Here is a 24,621-nt window from a genome sequence, read left to right as displayed (position 1 = left end):
CCAGAAAAGCACCGCCGGGTGCACACGCACACATGCCAGATACGCGTACGTGAGCTCGTGGAGTTTCGGAAAGTCGACAAAGGCAAACTGACGCATGCCCTTTTTCTCGATTCTCCGAAGCTGCCCGAAGTAATTTCGGATCGCCTCGTGGGAGTCGAGAGAGAAAGGCTCACATTTGCCTTCTCGCTCTAAACAACTGAAATCCGACCTCCCGTCAACGGCATACGATTTGGATTCTCGAGCCGAGATTCTCGACTGCCCAGGCATTTTTACTTTCCGACCTATGTAGGCGCACATAAGCAAAGTACCCATAATGAAAAAAAAATTTTGTAAAATTTATTTTACGGAAATACACGTTTTAAGACCTCCTGATCATATTTTAATTATTGAAAAAAAAGAAATTTTTTTTTATTCCCATGTATGAGCACACATATGTATATTATTAATACGATTGAATATAAATAGCTGAATGAATTTAAATGAAACTTTACATTTAAGTTTTATGTTCTCATTTCAAAGGCGTGTGGACGGATTCAAATACGTGAACACTAAACGTAACGATGTAATTATATTATTTAATATTTACTAACTATTTAACATAAAGAACATAAAAGAAAGACATAAAACGTAAACGTAAAACTGTGATTGCTCTCGACTAACGTTCGATACAGAGTGACGTTCCTGCAGTCAAAGTCGACCCTTCCTTATTCCTATCTTATAATAATGATCTAAACAAAACGCACGTTCGAGACGCAGTCTCTAAAACGTATTTCAGCTTAAACCTAAACACCTCACTCGATACCTACTCTAGCTTAGACTAAACACTCCTATCGACGCAAACGATAACGGTTCTCCTAGCCACACACATACACTCCTTACAGATTATACCTCTTGTTTCATAGTTGTTCCGATATATAGGCATAATGTATATAAAATCTTTTAAATGTTTCATATAAATCTTAGGACGAATTAAATGTTGCAGTAACTTTTATAAGACAGGGTCTTTAGATTTATTACGGCACACACCTTATTCGGAATTTCGTTACACTCTTGGAGTTACACCTGCTCTCGATTATGCTACGCTTATTCTTATCCACGCTGCTAGGCACGCCGCCTGTTTATATACATTCTCTCTCTCTCTCATTCACACTCGTCTCATTCACTCGTCTTCGCATTCGTACAATGTCGCGGGGTTTTCAAACAGTCCACAGTTCGGCCGTCCTGAGTCGATCAACGCCCTCGTTGCTGGATCATGGTTAATCGGTTTCTAATCCCATTTGGCGTCGTGTAACGGGACGTCGGTAATTCCCTGCCTTAGCTACCATTTTCATTCGGTCCGCTGAGATTATGCCACTGTATTCTCTGTTGCTCTGCTGTTCGCCTTCAATGTCGGCTACAAGATACCTGTCGTTGCCTAGAACCTTTTTAATTTCATAGGGCCCGCGGTATTTAGGGCTAAGTTTGCGACTTCCGCCGGTCGCTGTGGCCTCGCTTCGGATAAGAACGATATCTCCTTTGTCGTACAAACGCGCTTTTCTTTTATGTAAGTCATACTGTTCGCGCATACGATCGCGGTTCTCTTCCAGGAGTTCCGCAACGTTTCGACGCTCCACCTCGTTTCCTAAAGTTGAGTTAAGTTCTCTAATCTCGCGAATCAACGGGTTATCATTCGGTCCTGACACTTGATACGCCAATACGACCTCGAACGGGGTGCGTTGCGTGACCCTGTGGCGCGTGTTGTTTATTGCAAATTGTATTTCGTGTAGCCGGAGGTCCCAATCGTCGCAATCCACCCCTTTCGTGGTCGTCGCCAAGCAGTGCAATATTACCCTATTTAAACGCTCGATTTGACCATTCCCTCTTGGCGTCGCAGTTGCAATTTTTACGTGCGTTATTCGGAGTTCTTCGCAAAATTCTTCGAACGCCTTCGCGGTGAATGCGGTGCCACGATCCGAAATGACACGCTCGGGCCGTCCGTAGTGTGCCAACACTTCGCGCAAAAATTGTATCGCGTCGTTTGCGCCGCTGTCTTCTACTGCCTTCAGAACGGCGTATTTGCTAAAACCGCAGATTAGCGCAATGATATATCGGTTATTCGCTGTCGTAACTCTAAAAGGCCCTAAGTGATCTATGTGTACGCTATGGAAGGGTCGATCTCCCTTCGACAGTGGGTGTAGCAACCCTTCCTTTTTCCCTGTCGGCGTTTTATAATATAGACATGGAACGCATCTATTTACATAACGGGTTACAAAATCTCGCATGTGAGGGAAATAATATGTTTCTTCTAATTTCGCCAGTGTTTTGTCCACGCCGAGGTGTGCGACTGCACGGTGTGCATCGGATACTACATCAAATCTTACATCGGTTGGAACGTATAATCTCCAGATTCCTCGGGTGGTCTCGTACACGCGCGCCTTATACATAGTGAATTGCTTATGCGTTTTCTGATCCCCTGCTTCTAATTGGTCGCGGATTTTTAGAATGAGCGGATCCGCCCGTTGCATTGCCGCAACCCAGTCGGTGGTGATGTCAACCCCTAAAACGGGTAGTCCTGCTAGTGGTACGTCCTCGCCTGGTTCGACGGGGTTTCTACTGAGTGCGTCCGCGACAGAATTTTGTTCCCCCTTATGGTACTCGATTCGGTAATTGAATTCGGATAGCTTGAGAAACCATCTCGCGATTCGTGGGCTCATCTCGCGCTTGCCTTCTAATAGTTTTAGACTATTACAATCAGTGCGTATCACAAATTCAATACCGATTAAATATACCCGAAACCTTTCTAATGCGCAGACAATTGCTAGAGCTTCCAGCTCATACGAGTGGTATTTCGATTCTTCCGGCGTCGTCTTTCGACTATAATAACTTATTGGGTGCCATTTCCTGTCGGGTTGTTTCTGCAGTAATACCGCCCCGAGTCCTCCACTACTCGCGTCCGTTTGAACTTCGATCTCCGCAGTAGGATTATACATAGCTAAAACAGGCCTCGACAGAAGCCTTCGTTTTATTTCCCGGAACGCGGTGTCTTGGTCTGCTCCCCAGTTAAACGCCCTACCCTTTTTCAACAAATCTGTGATTGGATTCATAATAACGGCGAAATTTCTAATGAAACGTCTGAAGTAATTCGCTAAGCCTACGAAGCTCCTCACGGCTTTCACATCTCCCGGAGTAGGGAACGACTCAACGCTTCGGAGTTTTCTGCTACCCGGTCGTATCACGCCTGTCTGTATCTCGAATCCGAGGTATTCGAACTTGGTTTTCAAAAAGTGACATTTCTCTAGCTTTATTGTCAAATTCGCACTCCTCAGCGCCTCGAAAACCTGCCGTAGTCTCTCAAGCCCCTGCTCTATGTCTTTTGAAGGTATCACGATATCGTCGAGGTACGCCATGGCTACGCGGTATAATAATTTAGCTAAAACTACATAGATTAATCTCTGGAAAATAGCCGGGGCATTGCAAAGCCCGAAGGGCATACGCTTAAACTGGAAATGCCCATCCGGCGTGGTGAAGGCTGTTTTTTTTCGCGTGACTCTTTGCTCATTGGCACCTGAAAGTAACCGCTAAATAAATCTAAACTAGTATAATACATGTTTCCCTGAAGCTGATCCAGCTGATCGTCAATTCTCGGCAACGGATGCTTGTCTCGTACGGTGTTTTTATTTAAAGCGCGGTAGTCTATGCACATTCTGACTTCCCCGCTCGTCTTTCTTACCAAGAGTACCGGACTCGCGAATGGCGACGCGCTATCTTCGATGATATCCGCGTCCTTGAGTTCGGATATCGATCCCACTTCTGAAATTGTTGCAGTAACTTTTATAAGACAGGGTCTTTAGATTTATTACGGCACACACCTTATTCGGAATTTCGTTACACTCTTGGAGTTACACCTGCTCTCGATTATGCTACGCTTATTCTTATCCACGCTGCTAGGCACGCCGCCTGTTTATATACATTCTCTCTCTCTCTCATTCACACTCGTCTCATTCACTCGTCTTCGCATTCGTACAATGTCGCGGGGTTTTCAAACAGTCCACATAAATTTTATAAACTTTTTCTCTATCTTCTCTAGAAAAGAAAACATTAAATGAAATCTTATACATTACATGCTTACTTAAATCGCATTGAAAACGAATACTACAAATGTTTTAGAATAATGTGCAAAATGTGATTGCGATTTTCGCTAAGACAAATTGAAAACTCGTTTCTAACAAGGAAAAGTTGGAATGGTACCAGGTTTTGGGTTAGGTTTTACTTTGAGATATTATTAAAGTTATTACAGGTACTTATTTTCAGAAATAGAACTGTGTTTACCACTAGTTAGCGTGTCGTGAGTGATGAGGTCTTTGCCTGCAAGTTCCGAACTTCTTCTGCTCTGCTGGTTCGAACCCTGCTTGAACTTTTTTTTTTATTTTTTCAATCATACTTTAATCGTACACTAAATATGACATTATATTTTTGTCTGACCTTCGAATATTTTTTTTTAAAGTTAAATTTAACCGATTACATTTAACATATGTTATTTTCAATGTACGAAGTACATGAATCTGGATGGTACTTTTCACAAAAACAGTCAAAACATAAAAATTTCAAGCACCACGTACATTTACTGAAAGTTTTGTTTTCACAGAAATTACAAAATTTTGTATTTAACTCTGATGGAAAGGCCGCTTCATTTACATTGATAAAATGTGAACGATTTTCGGATAGTCGTACCTTGTAGCTCGTACTTTTTACCTTATACTTCAGTTAAAAAGGGATATAGCTGGGAAAAACAGTTTTATGACATTACCTGCTAACTTATGTTACTGTTCTACAATGAAACGCTATGTTTTGTACCTTTAAAAATATTCGACTATGTGCTTTTAAAATTTAAGATACAACCCATACTTTGTATTAAACTGGCAAACGGGATCACTTTTCCTTTGTTTCTAGTTAGTTCTATTTAGTTCGTCATAACCAATTGATACGGTTATTTCAAAACAATCGAGGAAAATCATTATTAATTAATTTCTGCAATTATTAATTCTACTGTTTTGTTTATGTTATAAAAGTAAGAACTCTTCTTATTGAAAAATACCACAGCGTGCACAATACTGGTAAAGAGTGGAATCTCATTTTAATTTATTAATTTTCAATCTTAAAGTATTTTGATTTTCAAAAATCGTATTAATAATATACATATGTGTGCTCATACATGGGAATAAAAAAAATGTCTTTTTTTTCAGTAATTAAAATATGATCAGGAAGACTTAAAACGTGTATTTCCGTAAAATAAATTTTACAAAATTTTTTTTTCATTATGGGTACTTTGCTTATGTGCGCCTACATAGGTCGGAAAGTAAAAATGCCTGGCCAGTCGAGAATCCAAATCGTATGCCGTTGACGGGAGGTCGGATTTCAGTTGTTTAGAGCGAGAAGGCAAATGTGAGCCTTGCTCTCTCGACTCCCACGAGGCGATCCGAAATTACTTCGGGCAGCTTCGGAGAATCGAGAAAGAGGGCATGCGTCAGTTTGCCTTTGTCGACTTTCCGAAACTCCACGAGCTCACGTACGCGTATCTGGCATGTGTGCGTGTGCACCCGGCGGCAGTGTGGCCAGATCTGGCATAATTGAGTGCATCGAAATCGACAACAGTGACGACGAACTTCCTTAGCGTCTAATGGAGTGGTGGGGATAGCAGGCATATACTACCGCACGAGTACCGTAAGAGCAACAATGCACGATATAACGTGCCAGCTTAATCGCAAACGTCCTATTCCAACATCCCATCCTTTGGAAATGTAAACAATTATATCATTTTTCCATTTTTATGGCTCGTGTGTATATTAATAAAAATTAATTCATTCACGAGTTAGTTTTTCATTATATTGTAATTTCATTACATTAATAAAAACATTTTAATATACGGCATGTGATAATGTTACAAAGAAATAACAATTTTTTACATTTCCCTCCTGATGGAAGTGACCACCACCTTCCCGTGGTTTCCATTGAACGGTAGCGTGCACGTTATTGTTTTACCTATCGTTACAATTATTTTGTTATGTAAAGTTAAGTCAAATATATAACATTTGATTGTGTGTAACAATTTGATACGGTTATTAAAAAACATAGTGGGAAAAGTCAGTAGTAATCTATTTCTGTAGCGTGCACGGTACTGGCTAAGAGTTGTTTTTTCATTTTAATTAACCCTTAATTAACCCTTTACGAGTAAGACTGCTATGAACAACATTATTCTAAAATATTTGTGGAATACGTTTTTTATGTGCTTTAGGTAGGTATGCAAGGCATAAGATTTCGTTTAATTTTTCCTGTCTAGGAAAGATAGGAGAAAAGTATATTTGATCTTAATCCTTCTTAAGATTTATATAAATCGCTTTAAAAATTTGTTACAAATGATGTATATGTATCGAAATAATTATAAAACTACAGACGTATAATCATCATTATATGGGAACTGATCACGCTTAAAATATAATGAGACCTTAAAACGAGAACATAAAACTTAAATGTTAAGTTTCATTGAAATTCATTCAGCCGTTTAGACGCAATCATGTCAATAGCATAGGAACAAAAAAAAAATATGTTTTTTTGTAGTAGTCACAATATGATGAGGGGGTCCTAAAACGTGTATTTCCGCTCAAAAAAAATTTCGAAATTTTTTTTCCATTATGATACTTTATAAATTTCCTTATACCTTACATAGGTCGGAAAGTAAAAATGCTGGAACAGTCGAGGCTTGGAATCGTATGCCACTTATCGCGAGGTCGTATTTCAGTTGTTTTGTCTTTTACAAGAGCAAGAAGGAAAGGCTCACACTGACGTTCTTTATCAATTTCCCGAAGTTGTGCGAAGTGCCGAGCTCACGTACACGTGGCTCGTGCGGTAGTGTATGCCTGCTATGCCCACCATTCCGTTAGACGCTAAGGAAGTTCGTCGTCACTGTTGTCGATTTCGATGCACTCAATTATGCCAGATCTGGCCACACTGCCCGGCGGTGCTTTTCTGGCATCTCTGGTATGGACGTATAACGTGGCCACCATATTACATATACATATAAAAGATTTTTGCATCTTTATTGACTAGAAATTTTATTGTAATATAACATAATATATTTCTTTTTGTTTTTCGTATAATTATTCCAATTACAAGTCATAATTAGCAAATCTGTACTTGTAGTCCGAATATTTTTGTGACTAAATACTGTATGCACACTGATGCATACAAGGTGACAAAACTGTGCTTCTCAATTTGAAAGAATATATGTACACCCTTATGTATTTCTTCCAAAGTGTTATTGTTATTTGTACTCGCATAAAAATATGACTTATGTAATACTGTGAGTTCTAAAATTAGATTTTTAATAAATTTTGATTTACAACTTAGTACAATTTTTCGATTATAGGTTAAGGTAAAGACTGTACCAAGAATATATTAATAATTAATTTAAATGTTAGTATTTATTACTTTTTTTTCATTATGTATGTATAGATTTTTGTAAAAAAAAATAATATTTTTTGAAACGTTTATTTGCAGTATGACTTGTATAGAGGTATAATTATCTTATTACAAAATCTGAAGAAACTGGATATAATTAATCAAAACTGATGTGGATGTATTTTCTATAAAAAGTAAAAAGTAATTAAATAAAAATGATTCCTACTGATTCTTCCAAGCCAACATTACAAGAAGAAAATAAAACAGGAATTTTTATGAATGATGAAGATTGGGACAAGGTAGTTCTTTATTTTGTTGGCGCTCAAAACAGATTCAGAGAAAATATTATAATTCCAAGAACTGATGGCCCCGTACAAATTAAAACGAATGAAGAGAAACGCATAGAAAGTATAATGGAAAGTTGTACTTTTAAAAGCATCTGCAGTTGTTGTATAGGTATATTTGTATTATGTTATATAAATTAGTTTTTATTTGTATTAACACGATTAAAAAGAGTTATATTTTTAGGTTTTTTTGTGGGAGCTGCGGTAGGTTTGTTTTCAGCTAGTGTAAACCCAAATGTAGCTACTATTGAAAAGCAATTGACTGTCTCTGAAACATTTAAAGAACTGAAAAATTCAACCACAAGTTATGGAAAAAACTTTGCTGTAATTGGTTGTATATTTACAGCAATTGAATGTACAATAGAATCGGTAATGTTTTTATAAATTAAGTATAAAATTTGTATTTTAATTCACATTTAGACATGTATTTCCATACTTTACAATTTTATTTTAGTATAGAGGTAAAAATGATTGGAAGAATACTACATATGCTGGTGGCTTCACAGGTGGAATATTGGGACTAAGAGGTATTATTTCACATATAAAATTTGGACATAAAGTTAAATGTATCCAGTTTTGAATTTGACAATTTTATGTTTCAGCTGGTGTAAAAGCAGGTTTAGTTGGTGCAGCAGGCTTTGCAGCAGCTTCAACTGCAATAGACTATTATATGAATCATAGACAATAAATTTTACAAAGTATAGTAGATATATTGGTATAAAAAAGATATAAAACATACTCTGAGCAAACCTCGAGAGTATATACGAAAACACGGAAGTTTTCTTAATACAAAAATGCATATAAATAAGTACAATGGTTAAGAAGTAAAATAAATTCACATAATACACTCATATTTGCTTCTCTTACATTATTTAAATGCCTTCTCACACATTCCCATTCTTTGAATATAATGTATTCCTTGAATTATCTAAACTTTTACGACATAAATCGTAACATGAATTAAATGGCTAATATTATTTAACATTAAGTAAAAATAAAATACATGCTGTTTAAAAATAATACTTTACATATTGCAAAAACATAAACACGTTCGAAATTGCATTTTGTATTTGACACTGTCTATCACAGTAAAAAATAAATTTTTCAATTCTCAAATACAGTGACTCGTCAGAAGTATGACCTAATTACCTCCTTCACAATTGACGATACGAAGAAATGTTTCAGGCATAATTACGGTAGTTTCAAAATCAAATTAATGAAGTAATTGATGTCATTGATGTCAATTGATGAACATTTTTTTGTATCATAAAAATAAAGCAGGTAATTAGATGTTTTGTTTCTGACGAAATTACCTGTATACTAAATGATTAGCGACAGTGTGACACTGAAACAGTCTTAAAGTCTTTTTTGCATTACTTAAAAAAATATACATGTTGGAACATTGGAAGATATGGCTTGCAAACTGTATGTTTTCAGTTTGTCGATTATGTAAAATATTAATATTCATAAAACATTACTATATATATGTATCTATACATAGAAACTGTATAGATTATTTTTCAATTACACAGATTATTTGCGAATTATTCGCTATTGGTTTCGTTTTGATATGAGATTTTTCATATAATATTTAAAAGATTGTGCATATTTTGTTACACACTTTACATATACGAGTACAATACAACTACCACAATAATTTACCAAATCCGAATTGTACTATATTTGTTGAGAAATATGACATTTATAATAACTTGTTACATAAATTTATTTTTATAAAATGGATTATATCATATTTGATAACTGTATTTCAGTAATGAAAATTGTAAATTTTTCTATTAAAAAGGAATACACAAGGCACTTATCGCACATTTCTATGTTGTGTGACTATAGATTAATATTGTTTGTCAAACGAAATTCATTTAATATTATGGTATTGTTTCCTGTACTTTTCATTTATGGTCTTATTTTTTTACTTTTTTAAGACACTGGAATATGAACAATATTATTTATGACTTAGTATTTAAAAAAAATACTAAATAGAAGAACGTATCTTTTATAAATACGTTTGTCAAAAATAAGTTTTTAAAAATTATATCTTGAATACCACATTAATCAGTTAATATAACTTTTTGGCACCTACAATGGCGAAGAATTCGTCTCTTCACGCATTTGTGCATAAATCATATGTAATTAGGGTTGTTGCTGTTGCATTTGTGCCTGCATCACTGCTAGAAGTTCTTGCATACGTCGTAATTCTGCTTCTTTTTCTTGCAAAATACGATCCTTTTCTGATACAGAATTAGCTTTCTCAGATTCCACTATGCTGTTAGTAAAAAGATTCAATGGATCAATAAATATACCTTCAATATGTTTAGAAAATATATCATTATATTTACGTTTGTCTGCGAGGTGGTACAGGAGCTCCTTTTGCTAGTCTTTCACTGCGATAATTTTCGTAATGTACCTCTTGTGTTACTTCCTGTAAATCCTGCATGTGCGTGCTACAAAGAGATGGATACAATAAATAATACCGCTTTCTTTAATTTGTTGTTTAACTTTTTGAAAAAATATCACATACATTAACATTGTCCTTAACTTTATAAAATCACAATGATCAGGATTTTCAACTTCTACCACGCCCCATGGGTACAATCGACCACGCACTTTTCGTCCTTTTACTTCTAACAATGTGTTCGCTCCACATACTGCAAATGGAACAGCTTCTTTTAACTGTCTAACTTGTTCTTTATAATCTTCATCTTCATCGCTATCGCAATCTGGCAAAGGGTAAATTTTAATGCCGCTACCCTCAATTTCTTCCATAACTCGTTTTTTTAACCGCAGTACTTCTTTTTTTGTAAGTACATCAGCCTTTGCAATTACTGGCACAATATTAACTTTATTGTGTAATTGTTTCATAAACTCTATATCCAAAGGTTTTAATCTAATACAAATTAAACAGACATATGGAAATTAATACCTTTATAATTGTTGAATAAAATGAAACTATAATTAATATATTTTACCCATGTCCAAATGGAGAAATAAAATAAAAGCAACAGTGTATTCTGTTATCTACTATATTTCTTCTATTCAAGCCACTTTCATCTCGTAAAAATCTTTCAAACTGGTCATCTATATATTGTATAATAGCCCTAAAACTATCCGTATTATCAATTGCATCTCCATAACCAGGGGTATCAACAACAGTCAACCTAAGTTTGACACCTCTTTCTTCGATCTCCACAGTTGAAGCATCAAGCTTTACAGTTTGATTAGTTTTTTCTATTTGGATAATAGCAGTACATTAATTATAACATGCAAAATACAAACAATATATATATATATATATATATGTATATATTATCATAATAAAATTTACCAGTAGCGTCAGGAATAACACGTTCTGGATATAAATCAGTAAGAAATAAACTATTTACTAATGTAGATTTTCCCAGTCCAGATTCTCCAACAACCATCAGTGTAAATTCAAATCCTTTTTTTACAGATTTTCTATGTACTTGATTAGGTAAATTTGCAAATCCCACATACCCAGGAGTTTCGAGGCTAGCAAACTACAAAAAATAGAATGAACAATTTTAATTAAATTATAATCATGACTTAAATACGTATTTTATATGCGGCGAAGAAAAATATAAACATTCTTTTATAACAAAAGACATAAATTGTTAGTATTTAAATTACATTGTACCTACCGTTTTTACGCTTTCAGTAGACATTTTTTTGTTAGAATGTAATTTAATGGGAAAAAAGGAAATTTGCGATTGCGTGAATTTTTTAAATATTACCAAGAACAACCCAAAACTAAATTTTAGGTAAATAGGCGCGGTATTGTGACAGAAGACGATATTACAACCATACCGAAAATGTGTACATGGAATGAAGCGAACGATAGGTTATTTTACTACAATATCTTATGCTTAATCACCATCACATTTCCGTTAGTACAACGGGTTAATTGGTAAATAAAGTCATAATTAATAAACCGGACGTTTTTATTGTAATTTCATTGAAATATGAAAAGAAAATATCGCACCGACTGTATAGGAAACGTTACTGTATGTCCGTATAAGGAGGGGGGAAGAGGATAACCCTCAATTGGGGGAAATTTAGGCGTGGCAACTGAAATACTTCTGTTGTCCCGTTAAAAATGTGTTGGCCATTTTAACTTTGTTCTATATCTTCTTGTACATACTAGCGTTATATTAAATTATAATTGCAAGTTATCATTGATTTCATTATATTTCTTCTTCTAAATATCTAAAATAGATAAAAATTTAGCATTGCAAAATTTTATGAAAAATTCTCCAAATAAAACATTTCAAATATATTTAAGAGTAACTTACAAAATATATTAAGAATATTACAAGTCGTTCACAATTCAGATTACACATAAATTTTATCGCCATTATCACTTAATTTTCTAACGATGTATTACACGAGTACGAGGCAAACGACTACTTTATTCAGGAAATAATATCATATACAAGCATAGTTTTACATAATATTTGTCATTATTTCGAGTTTTTCTTTATTTATTATCTCATAAACATTGATACTTCTTTCAAATGATCGACATTTATTACTATGATAGTTAATTAATTCATTACATAATATTAATGCATAGTGATCGACACATTATCTTCATACCATTCGGTAATGTTTAAATTTTTCAATCACTCAAATATTTTTACTTCTCGTAATGGTTTGTTATTATCTTATGAGCATGTAAACAATTGTTTAATACTGTTAATCAAATGCGATTTTACCTATTAAACAATCATTCACGAATCATTTTAACAAGCACATACAATGATCAATATTTAAGTGAAACATAAAAATTATAAGGAAGGAAATGATAACAGGGACAATGTTTTGTACTCGTTAAAATGGGGATTATTCTAGAGTACAGCTTCAAAAGATTCGGCTTGCACAGGATCAAATACACGTGCAATGACAGTACATATTTTTAATAATTTGTACACATACCCTCAATATTATTACAGATCGATAAAAAACAAAACATGAGATTGACATGAACATTAAAATGTATTTTCCGTGTCATCTCACAATTATGATTTGTAAATATATATATACACATACATAGATGTATGTATGTATGCATATACATACGCCATTACTATTAAAGCATGCATTGTGCACAGTTTTTTTTACTTTAAATTCTCACGTTACTATTACATTTTTTTAACTAGGAAGTTAATGTAAATAGAGAGGGCATTAGACAAGAAAATTTTATTCCTAATTAAAAGTGCCAAATGCGTGGAACTTAAGAATCTCATTAAATCAACTTTTGTCTTTATGTATTTTCGGGGAAGACTCCCCCTTAGGGGCAAATAAAAATTATTGTAATTTCTTTTCATTTTTAAAGAGATTCTTTCCACCGTATTTGAGGAGACTAAGGAATCTCGTATGGTTTCCAAATTTTTTGTTGGGAAAGTTCCTTTCCCTGCAATTTAGGGAATCAGAAACTATTAATCATGATAATAGTTTTACTTCTCATTAGTTTTTTTCTCCTCTCGAGGTTTTGCACCACCGTATATTGAACTTGATTTACTTGATTCAGCAATTGCATTTACAGGAGCTTGAACTGTTCTTGGTGTTAACACCAAACGTTTCCTTCCGCTTGTGTCAGCTATAATGTCAATATTATAATAATTTACACCATTTTAAGTACACTGACATTAACATAATATTTATACATGAACAAACCTGGAGGTGGGTTTGTAGCATACGATTCATCGTGAAATGGTTTTCGTTCAGGTCCAGGTCTACGGGATGGTGGTCTATTAGCACCGTACATTCTAGGTGCTGGGTTACGCTGCCAGTCTCGACTTCCGCCACCTGCGTCATCATTAAATTGAATATCATTGCCCCTGTTACCCCTCATTTCCCATGAAGTACTTAACCTACCACCATATTGACCTCTATCGCTGTAACCTCCTGTAAATTTTTACATTACAGGAATATATTTAGTACATACGTATAAGCTCTGACAGATTAGTTTATATATACGTAAAGAAATTTGAATTATTTATTATATTCTATTACATATTATAATATAGTAATCAACCAAATTAAAATTACTAATCTTAAAATAACTCATAAGTGTGTTATGCAAAGCATAATGTTTATTTAAATACATAGATTTTGTACCATAATCGTCATTGTATCCACCTCGGGCACCATCTCTTCCCCTATAGCCGCCCCCACCACCACGACCTCTTCTGTCAAAACCACTTCCTCGATCATTTCTTTTTCCCTCTGCTACATCTATTTTAATGAGACTTTTATCTACTTCTACTGCCCCATCCATTTCCAATGCGGCCTCCAAGTTTGCCAAATCTTCAAATTCAACATAACAGAAACCCTTAAATCTACAAGGAAAAAAAGTCTCAGCAACTTCAATTGCAACTCTAAAGTTTGTAGTATAATTGGTAATACTGAAAACTTATTAATTTATACCATAATAAAACTCATTATGGCACAAATGAGATTAAATGATACAAACCTATCAGTTTCCTTATCTTTAACCAATCTGATTCCTTTAACATTAAGTTTATCAAAGATTTTATCAACATCTCCTTGAACAACTCCATTTGGCAAATTTCCCACATATGCAGTGAAAGGTGGTTCGGTTGGCAATGGTTTTCTACCACTACTGCGATATCCACCTCCATAATCTCTGCACAAAAAATGAGAAATTATTATTAAATCATTTTCAATAATTAAAAATCATCAAGAAAAGCAATAACAAATAAGAAACAGTTTCATCTATATAATAATATACAAAGAATTGTATACAAGCAGTTCACAAACATTATTTTGTATCTTTGTTTAATAAAAGATGATACATAACATTAAACACTGGACACTTTTGGCACTTGAATATGTAACTTTTATGTTTGCATTTGAAAATTAAATGCATAATTATAATAAAACTTAAGAGTCTACGATCCAGGACTTCATTTAGATATTAATTTTCTAAACGCGAATTTAACGAATAACACAGATCCAATTACGTTTGTGTGTTGCATCAAGTAATGTTTGTAAGTAGACAGGTGGTGTATTTTGCACAAATGGTAAGGTGTAATGTTTTCGCTAATAGTGCTACGAAAAAATATACAAGTGTTTAGCCGGCCAAAATAAAGCCGCGTGTCGAAGACACCATATCTGCAAGGTACTATGATACACTCTAATCGAAACTCACTTAACCTTAAAATCATAAGATAATCGAAGAAAAGAGGCGTTCCTTCACCAACTCGGTGCACCGATAAAATACTATCGCTGCACTGTTTTTGAGAACCTCAATAACTGTTGTAAACGGAGGAAATTGTAGCCTATACTTGCCTTGAATCTTCATAACCACCTCGACTAGCCATATTGGATGCACGAGACTGACTGGGACCGCGCGGGTCGAGCGAGTTACTATGTTCAAGATGGCACTTTCCTAACCATCAGAGATGCCAGAAAAGCACCGCCGGGTGCACACGCACACATGCCAGATACGCGTACGTGAGCTCGTGGAGTTTCGGAAAGTCGACAAAGGCAAACTGACGCATGCCCTCTTTCTCGATTCTCCGAAGCTGCCCGAAGTAATTTCGGATCGCCTCGTGGGAGTCGAGAGAGAAAGGCTCACATTTGCCTTCTCGCTCTAAACAACTGAAATCCGACCTCCCGTCAACGGCATACGATTTGGATTCTCGAGCCGAGATTCTCGACTGCCCAGGCATTTTTACTTTCCGACCTATGTAGGCGCACATAAGCAAAGTACCCATAATGAAAAAAAAATTTTGTAAAATTTATTTTACGGAAATACACGTTTTAAGACCTCCTGATCATATTTTAATTATGGAAAAAAAAGAAATTTTTTTTTATTCCCATGTATGAGCACACATATGTATATTATTAATACGATTTTTGAAAATCAAAATACTTTAAGATTGAAAATTAATAAATTAAAATGAGATTCCACTCTTTACCAGTATTGTGCACGCTGTGGTATTTTTCAATAAGAAGAGTTCTTACTTTTATAACATAAACAAAACAGTAGAATTAATAATTGCAGAAATTAATTAATAATGATTTTCCTCGATTGTTTTGAAATAACCGTGTCAATTGGTTATGACGAACTAAATAGAACTAACTAGAAACAAAGGAAAAGTGATCCCGTTTGCCAGTTTAATACAAAGTATGGGTTGTATCTTAAATTTTAAAAGCACATAGTCGAATATTTTTAAAGGTACAAAACATAGCGTTTCATTGTAGAACAGTAACATAAGTTAGCAGGTAATGTCATAAAACTGTTTTTCCCAGCTATATCCCTTTTTAACTGAAGTATAAGGTAAAAAGTACGAGCTACAAGGTACGACTATCCGAAAATCGTTCACATTTTATCAATGTAAATGAAGCGGCCTTTCCATCAGAGTTAAATACAAAATTTTGTAATTTCTGTGAAAACAAAACTTTCAGTAAATGTACGTTGTTCGGTAAACGAAAGCTCGCTCATTCCGCTGGCCAACTCGAGTTGTTTCCGGTCCTTTATGTTGCCAGATGCGGGATCGGTACTACGTTGCAAACGTCTTCGAGTCTCTCGCATCTGGCAAATGTGAATGTAAAAGAATAGCATTTTTGGAAAACGAAAGAAACGCGACACTCGAGTTGACCAGCGAAGGGCTATATTGTTCCGCGGGTGGTACGGTCGTCGAGGCCAAATGTAGGCACCGACGACAACGGCCATCGCCGACACGCGGAACAATATAGCCATAAAAACAGACGTAGACCAGACGCAACCCCTTGTTGCGTGGATAATCCGGAGTTCCGTTTCTTCCTCGATAAATTAACGCGGCCGTCGACTTGGGGAGGAAACCTCGGCCACCCTCGCCAGCGTGGCCCGGGACTTTCCTCCACCACCGAGGTGAAGGAGGAGTTTGCTGCCAAACTGGGGCAGGAAAATGGGTCCTCCTCTCCCACGCCGATGGCCAATCAATCGACTCACGATTCCACAGAGGAATTTGCAAAACACCCCCAAGTGTACCTCTTGGAGGGGATCTAAGCTGAGGAGGAAACGGACTCCGGACACAATTGCATTCTAGTTTCAGTCGTCAACCGACAAACCAGTTTCAATTCTCGGTTCAGTCGTTAACCGACTAAGTCTAACTAACAAGTCTGTAACAGTACAGCAGTTTTACTTGAGTTGAACGCATTTTGTTAAAGTAAGCGCGGGGGAAACAGTTCCCCCCACAGTTCAACGCGCTTGAAAACATATCATACAGTCCACTTTGTTATTGTTAAAAATAAACTATTTGAAAACTCTCCAACACGACGACATCGCATTCACTCCAATCCGACCAACAAGAATTCGGGCGCGAACATACGTGGTGCTTGAAATTTTTATGTTTTGACTGTTTTTGTGAAAAGTACCATCCAGATTCATGTAAGTACTTCGTACATTGAAAATAACATATGTTAAATGTAATCGGTTAAATTTAACTTTAAAAAAAAATATTCGAAGGTCAGACAAAAATATAATGTCATATTTAGTGTACGCTTAAAGTATGATTGAAAAAATAAAAAAAAGAAGTTCAAGCAGAGTTCGAACCAGCAGAGCAGAAGAAGTTCGGAACTTGCAGGCAAAGACCTCATCACTCACGCCACGCTGATTAGTGGTGAACATAGTTCTATTTCTGAAAATAAGTACCTGTAATAACTTTAATAATATCTCAAAGTAAAACCTAACCCAAAACCTGGTACCATTCCAACTTTTCCTTGTTAGAAACGAGTTTTCAATTTGTCTTAGCGAAAATCGCTATCACATTTTGCGCATTATTCTAAAACATTTGTGGTATTCGTTTTCAATGCGATTTAAGTAAGCATGTAATGTATAAGATTTCATTTAATGTTTTCTTTTCTAGAGAAGATAGAGAAAAAGTTTATATAATTTTTTTTATATAAAATTTAATTCGTCCTAAGATTTATATGAAACATTTAAAAGATTTTTTATAAATTATGCCTATATATCGGAACAACTAAGAAACAAGAGGTATAATCTGTAAGGAGTGTATGTGTGTGGCTAGGAGAACCGTTATCGTTTGCGTCGATAGGAGTGTTTAGTCTGTAAGCTAGAGTAGGTATCGAGTGAGGTGTTTAGGTTTAAGCTGAAATACGTTTTAGAGACTGCGTCTCGAACGTGCGTTTTGTTTAGATCATTATTATAAGATAGGAATAAGGAAGGGTCGACTTTGACTGCAGGAACGTCACTCTGTATCGAACGTTAGTCGAGAGCAATCACAGTTTTACGTTTACGTTTTATGTCTTTCTTTTATGTTCTTTATGTTAAATAGTTAGTAAATATTAAACAATATAATTACATCGTTACGTTTAGTGTTCACGTATTTGAATCCGTCCACACGTCTTTGAAATGAGAACATAAAACTTAAATGTAAAGTTTCATTTAAATTCATTCAGCTATTTATATTCAATCGTATTAATAATATACATATGTGTGCTCATACATGGGAATAAAAAAAAATTTCTTTTTTTTCAATAATTAAAATATGATCAGGAGGTCTTAAAACGTGTATTTCCGTAAAATAAATTTTACAAAATTTTTTTTTCATTATGGGTACTTTGCTTATGTGCGCCTACATAGGTCGGAAAGTAAAAATGCCTGGGCAGTCGAGAATCTCGGCTCGAGAATCCAAATTGTATGCCGTTGACGGGAGGTCGGATTTCAGTTGTTTAGAGCGAGAAGGCAAATGTGAGCCTTTCTCTCCGATTCCCACGAGGCGATCCGAAATTACTTCGGGCAGCTTCGGAGAATCGAGAAAGAGGGCATGCGTCAGTTTGCCTTTGTCGACTTTCCGAAACTCCACGAGCTCACGTACGCGTATCTGGCATGTGTGCGTGTGCACCCGGCGGTGCTTTTCTGGCATCTCTGCTAACCATCGAAGAATTTCGAATCATGAAATCATGCAAATCTGTTTAATTGTATGAATGAGTTTCAATAATACTTTATTAAATGATTGTAAATGTTCAGTTAAAAGAATGGATTGCTAATTACTACTATTTTTATCATAAATTTTCAAAAAATTTAATTACGATGATGCCCTGGTAGGAAAAATAACTTGTTTTTGCATTTGTATTGTACAATATTATTAAAAATTTTTATCAATAATAATCCAAAAGTTTTATACAAAAATACGAAATTTTGAAAGAAAACGATTGACAGTCTATGCAACACAAAAACGGGACATTCAATTTTGATTTTATAATATATTTATTATTCGTTTCATTTAAATAATTATTATTAAAAGATTATTAAAATATTAAATTGTTCGTTTGTTTTCGTATTATATTTTTAATATAGGTAGCCATTAGATTAGCGTAGTTTATAGTTAAAATGAGGCAAGATGGCAGGTGAGGATATGCACATGGTAGAGGTGGTTTCAAATGACTTTAAAATGAAAGAAACGAATAAAATGAATTGTACAATTTTGGATTATTTTAATAAACTCAGAAGTGAAGTCGAGTCTGAAAGGGCAGTTGGTGGAATTGAACTATTGAAGTATTTACTTGGACAAGCCTCAGTAAGTATTTATTTAAAGGTAACCTTAAAAATTTACTAGTTTTTATATAGAATTCTTTATAATATTTTTGTTATAAATATAAATTATTTACGATTAATGATGTTTTAGGAACAGAATGATAGTAAGGAGTTTAAATATGCAATAAAAAGACTTATTCAAGGTTTAGGTTCATCAAAAACATCTTCTCGGGTAGGGTTTTACACTACTTTGACAGTATTTTTAGTAATGTATTCAAAAGTGTCAATAGAAGAATTTTTATCCATAGTTGATAATGAATTGCATCCAGTAAATAGTAATAGTAAAGGTGTAAGTAAATGATCTTCTGTTACACAATTGTATTTAACATTGTACATGTACTTTATTAAATAATATCATTTTAGGAAAATGCTGATATTTATATGGGACGTATATTAGCATATGGTGCATTAATACGATCTAAAATGCTTTCTAAAAGTACTGTTGATATACAAATGCAAATTGTACAAGAACTCATTAATAGGGGGAAGCAACGTAGTTATTTATCATTTCCTTCTACTTCGTTTCTTATTGAATTTGTAAATCAAATTCATGCTGATGATATTAAAAAAGTGGTTTGGCCAATTGTTGAAAAAGAATTTGGTAAGCCATGGACAGAGCAAACTATAGATACATTTTATACCTTATTGTCAATAAAAGGTAAATGCCCACCACTTGTAAATCATGAATTTTCAAAAAAGCATTTTGGTACAGAAGATATTATTACCAAAGAGTCTATGAGCAATATAACGAAAGTGCTAATGGTAAGTTTCTATTAGAACTTCAGTTATACAAAACATTATATGATGATATTTCTAAGAATTTTTTAACTTGTATATTATTAATGTTCAGGATTTGCCTAAAGTTATATTGTGTCACCATCCAGTGTATAAATTGTTTTGTGAAAACCTAACATCAGCTGAGCTTGTTACTGATTTTTGGTCATGTGTAGACCAGAAATTTACAAAACCAACCAAAATCGATGAATATATGGCTGTAATAATTCTTAAATTAATATTATCAAATAGTATGGATAAATCTGTACTTCCATCATTGTTATCTCCAAACTATATGCAACATATGTTAAAAAAGTTTTCTGGTTCTAAAAGGCATAATAAAGATGAAATACTTTTTAAATTCAAGGAGGTTTTACATCTGTTAGTGTCAGCTACAAATAGTAATGATACTAACTCAAAAACACAATATGCTGTATTAAAGAAATTAATATTATATCCGGGTGATTTAATGATAGAAAAAAAGACAGGTATAAAAGTAATTCAAATAATTACAGGAAATTTAAATTTAGATAGTATTAAAAAGGTGTCAAAACTGTACAGAGATATTATAGAAAATAAAATGCCTAAGGAAAAATCGAATATGAACACAGAATCATTTTGGACAAATGCTGAGAGAATTTATGCTGCACACTTATTAACAAGGTACTTAGTATTTTTATGAAACACAGTTAAAATTGAATCTTTTCTTCGACGTAAATAAATATGCATACACTTAATTTGTTATTAAATCTCTTTAGATTAATGGGACACAGTGCTACTTTTGTTGACCAAAAATGGAGATTAAGCCAATTAAAATTCCTATTTACTCATGGATTATGTGAAATGTCAAATGTTGGAGTAGATCTCGCTCGTAAGTTTTATATTTTTTTTTATTTTATACACATATTATACATGTATTTTGTTACTTATTTTTGTAAATTGTATTTTTGTTTTTTATAGCGCAACTTAAAGAAACATTTTATCATGCACTGGATCACAAGTTACCAAAGTTGAAAGATCTACGAAATATATTGAGTGAATTAGTTCATTATTTAAATATTCATTTAAAAAATAAAACATTAAAATTAAGAAATCCATTAACAAATGAAGCAAACATAGCTTGGGAAAAAGTGATATGTTTAATTAAAAAATTAGAGAATAATTCGAAAAAGGCAGAAGCTGTGCCAGTATTTCATACAATGAATTTACATATGGGTTTACAATTATTTTCCGACCCACGACTGGCAATTATGGCTATCACTGAACTTGAAAGCTGTTACGAAAGGCTATTAAAAAAATCTAAAAAATATAAAGGGGGAAGTGACAAAGACGACGAAGATGAGCCCGAATGGGTGGAAGTAGTGGTTGATTTATTGTTGTCCTTTTATTCTAGAAATGATCATTTGCTGAGATCGTTAGTAGGATGTGTGTTTCCACATATTTATCCATATATAACACCGGCAGCTATACATAAAATTTTAGAAGTACATAAATATTATTATTTTATTTTAAATGTTAAAGAATATTGTATTTCAGAATTTTTATTCTAGGTCTTGGATGTAAGAAATGAAAAAAAACTGTTTGTAGCGAAAGACGATCTTGACGAAGAATCATCAGGCACAGAATCAAATTTTGATAGTGAAGATGAAGAAGAAACTAGTAATGACGGAACGGAAAGTTCGTCAGATGACAATGACTCCGATTCGAATGAGGAATCATTGAATGAAGACGAAAACGAAACAGTAACTGACCGATTACGAATGGCGGTACGTCAAGCATTAGGTGATGCTTCCGTTCAAACTGAGGATGAAGATATAGATGTGGACGAAATTAATGAAGAAGATGGGAAACGATTAGATGAATCATTATCAGCGGTATTTAGAAATCTTCGCGAAAATCGTCAGACGCGATCTAAAAAACAAGAAAAGTACGCGCAAGCTCTAACACACTTCAGAATTCGGGTCATAGATTTATTAGAAACATATTTAGAATGTGGTCCATCGATGGCAGTTGTACTTGATATGCTGCTTCCTCTTTTTGCATTATTGGAATATTGCATAAAAGATCCACATCAAAAACCTCTTCAAGATCGAATTCGATCTTGCTTAAAAAAACTAGCGGCGGTGAAAAAATTTAAGGATACGGAAAATATCGACGAAGATGTATTAATAACTATATTAAAGGTAGTTCTAATTAATCGTAATGCATAAATAATTTTATACTGAATATATAATTAATAATTTTGTACTTTTAAGGCTTTAATAGAAAAAGGAGAACGAACTACGTCAGTTTACCAAGAAATGAGTGATAAATTAGCAGAATGTTGTATATTTCTTGTGAGGTGTGCACAACAAGTGGATATATCGACTGATTCCATAGTAAACATTTATGTAGAAAATTTAACCGCTTTCTTTACAAGAAGAGATTGTGTATTACCACCTATGTTATTCAAAAGTATATTACAATTACATTGGGAGGGTAACTGGCAACTAGCCCCCTTACTGGTATATTTTAAACTTTGTACTATAAAACATGGTTATGTTGAAAATATATTTCCAGATAATATTCATTTATTTTCGTAGGTGAATTTTGCTTTTGACAATACTGTCAGATCTTTTCGTCGAGGACATGCACTTGATCTCTTAACAACTTTTTATAACAATGGTCGCTTGGTTCGTTTGGATACAAAGCACAGTGGCATAAGAATGAAGATGGAAAAGAAGTTGTGTAAAAATGTCATAAGCACGCTTCAAGAATTATCTAATGCACATAAAGCTGAAAATGAACAACCTATTTTAAAAAATGGCAATGAAATAGGTAAAGAAGTTAAACAAAGGTATGTTTACCTTCTTTTGTCATTGTTGCGAAATGTTTATACTCAGCACTTGCCAAAAGCGTGGGATTGGGAAGCTGTTGGAAATGCACTTACGACATATAGAACTCATGCCTCACTTGCAAAATGTACGAAAGTGGCGTGTACTAGATTAGCTGCACAGATTGGAATATCATTTAATATGTAAGTAATAATTAAGAGAACTACAATAGATTTTTAAATATCATTACATTGTGATTTTAATTTATGTTATTTATGTTTGTTTTAGATCAAAGAAAAAAGATAGAAACGAGCGAACTTCCAAAATAAATGGAGAAACGATAAATACAATAAATGACATAGAAAAGTCTGACATTGTACAAGAGAATGGAAATAGTCATAGTGATACAGATACAGATACTCCTACATTAACGAAAAGTGAATTGAAGAAAAAGAAGAAAAACAAAAGCAAAAATGGGAAAGATAAACAGTTATTAAAGAAGGAAGCACGGACCTTACGTGAAAAAGCAATGTCTGAAGGTTTTGAATCATTTAATTTTAGTTCTTTTAGTTTACATGACAAAAATAATGAAAGTGAACCACTTCAGAATGGAAATTCACAAAACGAACGATTTAGTTCTAATTCTTCACAAAAAAGGATGCTCAAACATACGTCGGATGGCAACAAATCGAAAAGAAGAAAACACCTGGAAACTGCTTGATACATATAATAGATTCTTCGGAATTAACCGGGTCGTAAATAATTGTTATTTTTGTACATGCATTTATAAAAATATGTATCACAAAGTTTGTACAGCTTTGAAATATATAAGTCATTAACATGAGCCCATAATATTGTATTAATATATAAATGGAGAAGCAATTTTAAATTCGCAGCTATTAGCTCAGTGTTACAAAGAACTTTTCATTGTGGGTAACACCAATTACCAGGTATCACTACGAGGAGGTTACTGCGAGCGGAGACCCGAAGAGAGATAGATGGAATGCGAGTTCTATTTTGTTTATGCCAAGCAATTATTTCGTTTAAAAAGGATGAAACTAAATTAAAGGAGTCGCGGCGCGACGTGATGCTGCACCGTGCAGCTGATTTTAGGATCAAATTGATTTCCACTTGATACTTGAGCAGGAAAATGAGTCGCACCCCTGAATCAGGTCTCCGTTTCTTCAACGCATCCCGACGCGATCCAAAAGGACCCGACTTAGGATGCCTGAGAAAAAAAAAGTATTTGAGACAAAGACTTTCGCTGGAAGGTGTGCGTTTCCACACCTTACAGCGAAGCATCTCTAAGTCTGAATCGAGATACCAAGGGAAGAGTGGTTAGATCTTTGGGATCAGCTGCACGATCAAACAGCGGTGATCGAAACAAGAAACGAAAGAACGGGAAGCTACTTATTTTATAATTGCTTGACAAGATACGGGGGCACGTACAATAAAGACGAGGTATACGAGTAGACCTTACACCTTATGGACTTTCGTGGCCTAATCTGGCTGCCATACCGACCTGAAAATTCGGAGGTGATTTTAACGTCCTCTTCTCATGGATAGCGGTCAGTTGAGAAACTATTCACTGAATTAGTATTGATGGGCAGCAGCTGCAATGAGTATGTAAATACATGTGAATTGACTATGG

At 34.3% G+C, this 24,621-nt stretch overlaps 4 protein-coding genes across 11 annotated transcripts; 2 read left to right on the top strand and 2 right to left on the bottom strand.

Moving 5' to 3' along the window:
• The first annotated feature begins 6,977 nt into the window (after positions 1-6,977).
• LOC122403308 (mitochondrial import inner membrane translocase subunit Tim22) lies at positions 6,978-8,656 on the top strand. 2 transcript variants are annotated; one of them, XM_043406773.1, is made up of 6 exons: positions 6,978-7,014; positions 7,403-7,449; positions 7,534-7,890; positions 7,963-8,147; positions 8,233-8,305; positions 8,381-8,656. In XM_043406773.1, the coding sequence occupies exons 3-6, from the start codon at positions 7,650-7,652 to the stop codon at positions 8,464-8,466; spliced, it is 585 nt and encodes a 194-aa protein (XP_043262708.1). In that variant the 5' UTR covers positions 6,978-7,014; positions 7,403-7,449; positions 7,534-7,649; the 3' UTR covers positions 8,467-8,656. The 2 variants fall into 2 exon arrangements, with proteins under 2 accessions (XP_043262708.1, XP_043262706.1); XM_043406771.1 differs by lacking the exon at positions 6,978-7,014 and adding an exon at positions 7,070-7,336.
• A 1,028-nt stretch (positions 8,657-9,684) lies between these two features.
• LOC122403305 (septin-1) lies at positions 9,685-12,916 on the bottom strand. Of its 2 annotated transcripts, XM_043406766.1 has the most exons (7): positions 12,850-12,916; positions 11,456-11,628; positions 11,122-11,314; positions 10,766-11,024; positions 10,318-10,683; positions 10,136-10,240; positions 9,685-10,062 (listed from the first exon to the last, which is right to left on the bottom strand). In XM_043406766.1, exons 1-7 carry the CDS (start codon positions 12,914-12,916, stop codon positions 9,930-9,932), a joined length of 1,296 nt encoding a protein of 431 aa, XP_043262701.1. In that variant the 3' UTR covers positions 9,685-9,929. The 2 variants fall into 2 exon arrangements, with proteins under 2 accessions (XP_043262701.1, XP_043262702.1); XM_043406767.1 differs by lacking the exon at positions 12,850-12,916 and having other exon boundaries at positions 11,456-11,821.
• Positions 12,224-15,221, bottom strand: LOC122403307 (eukaryotic translation initiation factor 4H-like). Of its 3 annotated transcripts, none has more exons than XM_043406770.1 (6): positions 15,129-15,221; positions 14,290-14,463; positions 13,935-14,123; positions 13,692-13,721; positions 13,491-13,622; positions 12,224-13,413 (listed from the first exon to the last, which is right to left on the bottom strand). In XM_043406770.1, the coding sequence occupies exons 1-6, from the start codon at positions 15,139-15,141 to the stop codon at positions 13,271-13,273; spliced, it is 681 nt and encodes a 226-aa protein (XP_043262705.1). In that variant the 5' UTR covers positions 15,142-15,221; the 3' UTR covers positions 12,224-13,270. The 3 variants fall into 3 exon arrangements, with proteins under 3 accessions (XP_043262705.1, XP_043262703.1, XP_043262704.1); XM_043406768.1 differs by having other exon boundaries at positions 12,228-13,413; positions 13,935-14,155; XM_043406769.1 differs by lacking the exon at positions 13,692-13,721 and having other exon boundaries at positions 12,231-13,413; positions 13,935-14,155.
• Positions 15,222-19,189: 3,968 nt separating this feature from the next.
• Positions 19,190-23,812, top strand: LOC122403259 (myb-binding protein 1A). 4 transcript variants are annotated; one of them, XM_043406675.1, is made up of 11 exons: positions 19,214-19,366; positions 19,475-19,672; positions 19,747-20,145; positions 20,234-20,377; positions 20,525-20,820; positions 20,916-21,028; positions 21,118-21,641; positions 21,708-22,340; positions 22,413-22,661; positions 22,740-23,173; positions 23,259-23,812. In XM_043406675.1, the coding sequence occupies exons 1-11, from the start codon at positions 19,241-19,243 to the stop codon at positions 23,689-23,691; spliced, it is 3,549 nt and encodes a 1,182-aa protein (XP_043262610.1). In that variant the 5' UTR covers positions 19,214-19,240; the 3' UTR covers positions 23,692-23,812. The 4 variants fall into 4 exon arrangements, with proteins under 4 accessions (XP_043262609.1, XP_043262610.1, XP_043262611.1 ...); XM_043406676.1 differs by having other exon boundaries at positions 20,234-20,820; positions 23,259-23,509; positions 23,578-23,735; XM_043406674.1 differs by having other exon boundaries at positions 19,190-19,366; positions 20,234-20,820.
• The last annotated feature ends 809 nt before the right edge of the window (positions 23,813-24,621 follow it).

Source organism: Colletes gigas, unplaced genomic scaffold (assembly GCF_013123115.1).
Source record: "Colletes gigas isolate AHSC1104 unplaced genomic scaffold, ASM1312311v1 Colletes_gigas_Sc00048, whole genome shotgun sequence".
NCBI lineage: Eukaryota > Metazoa > Arthropoda > Insecta > Hymenoptera > Colletidae > Colletes > Colletes gigas.
This window is presented reverse-complemented; position numbering and strand designations above follow the sequence as displayed.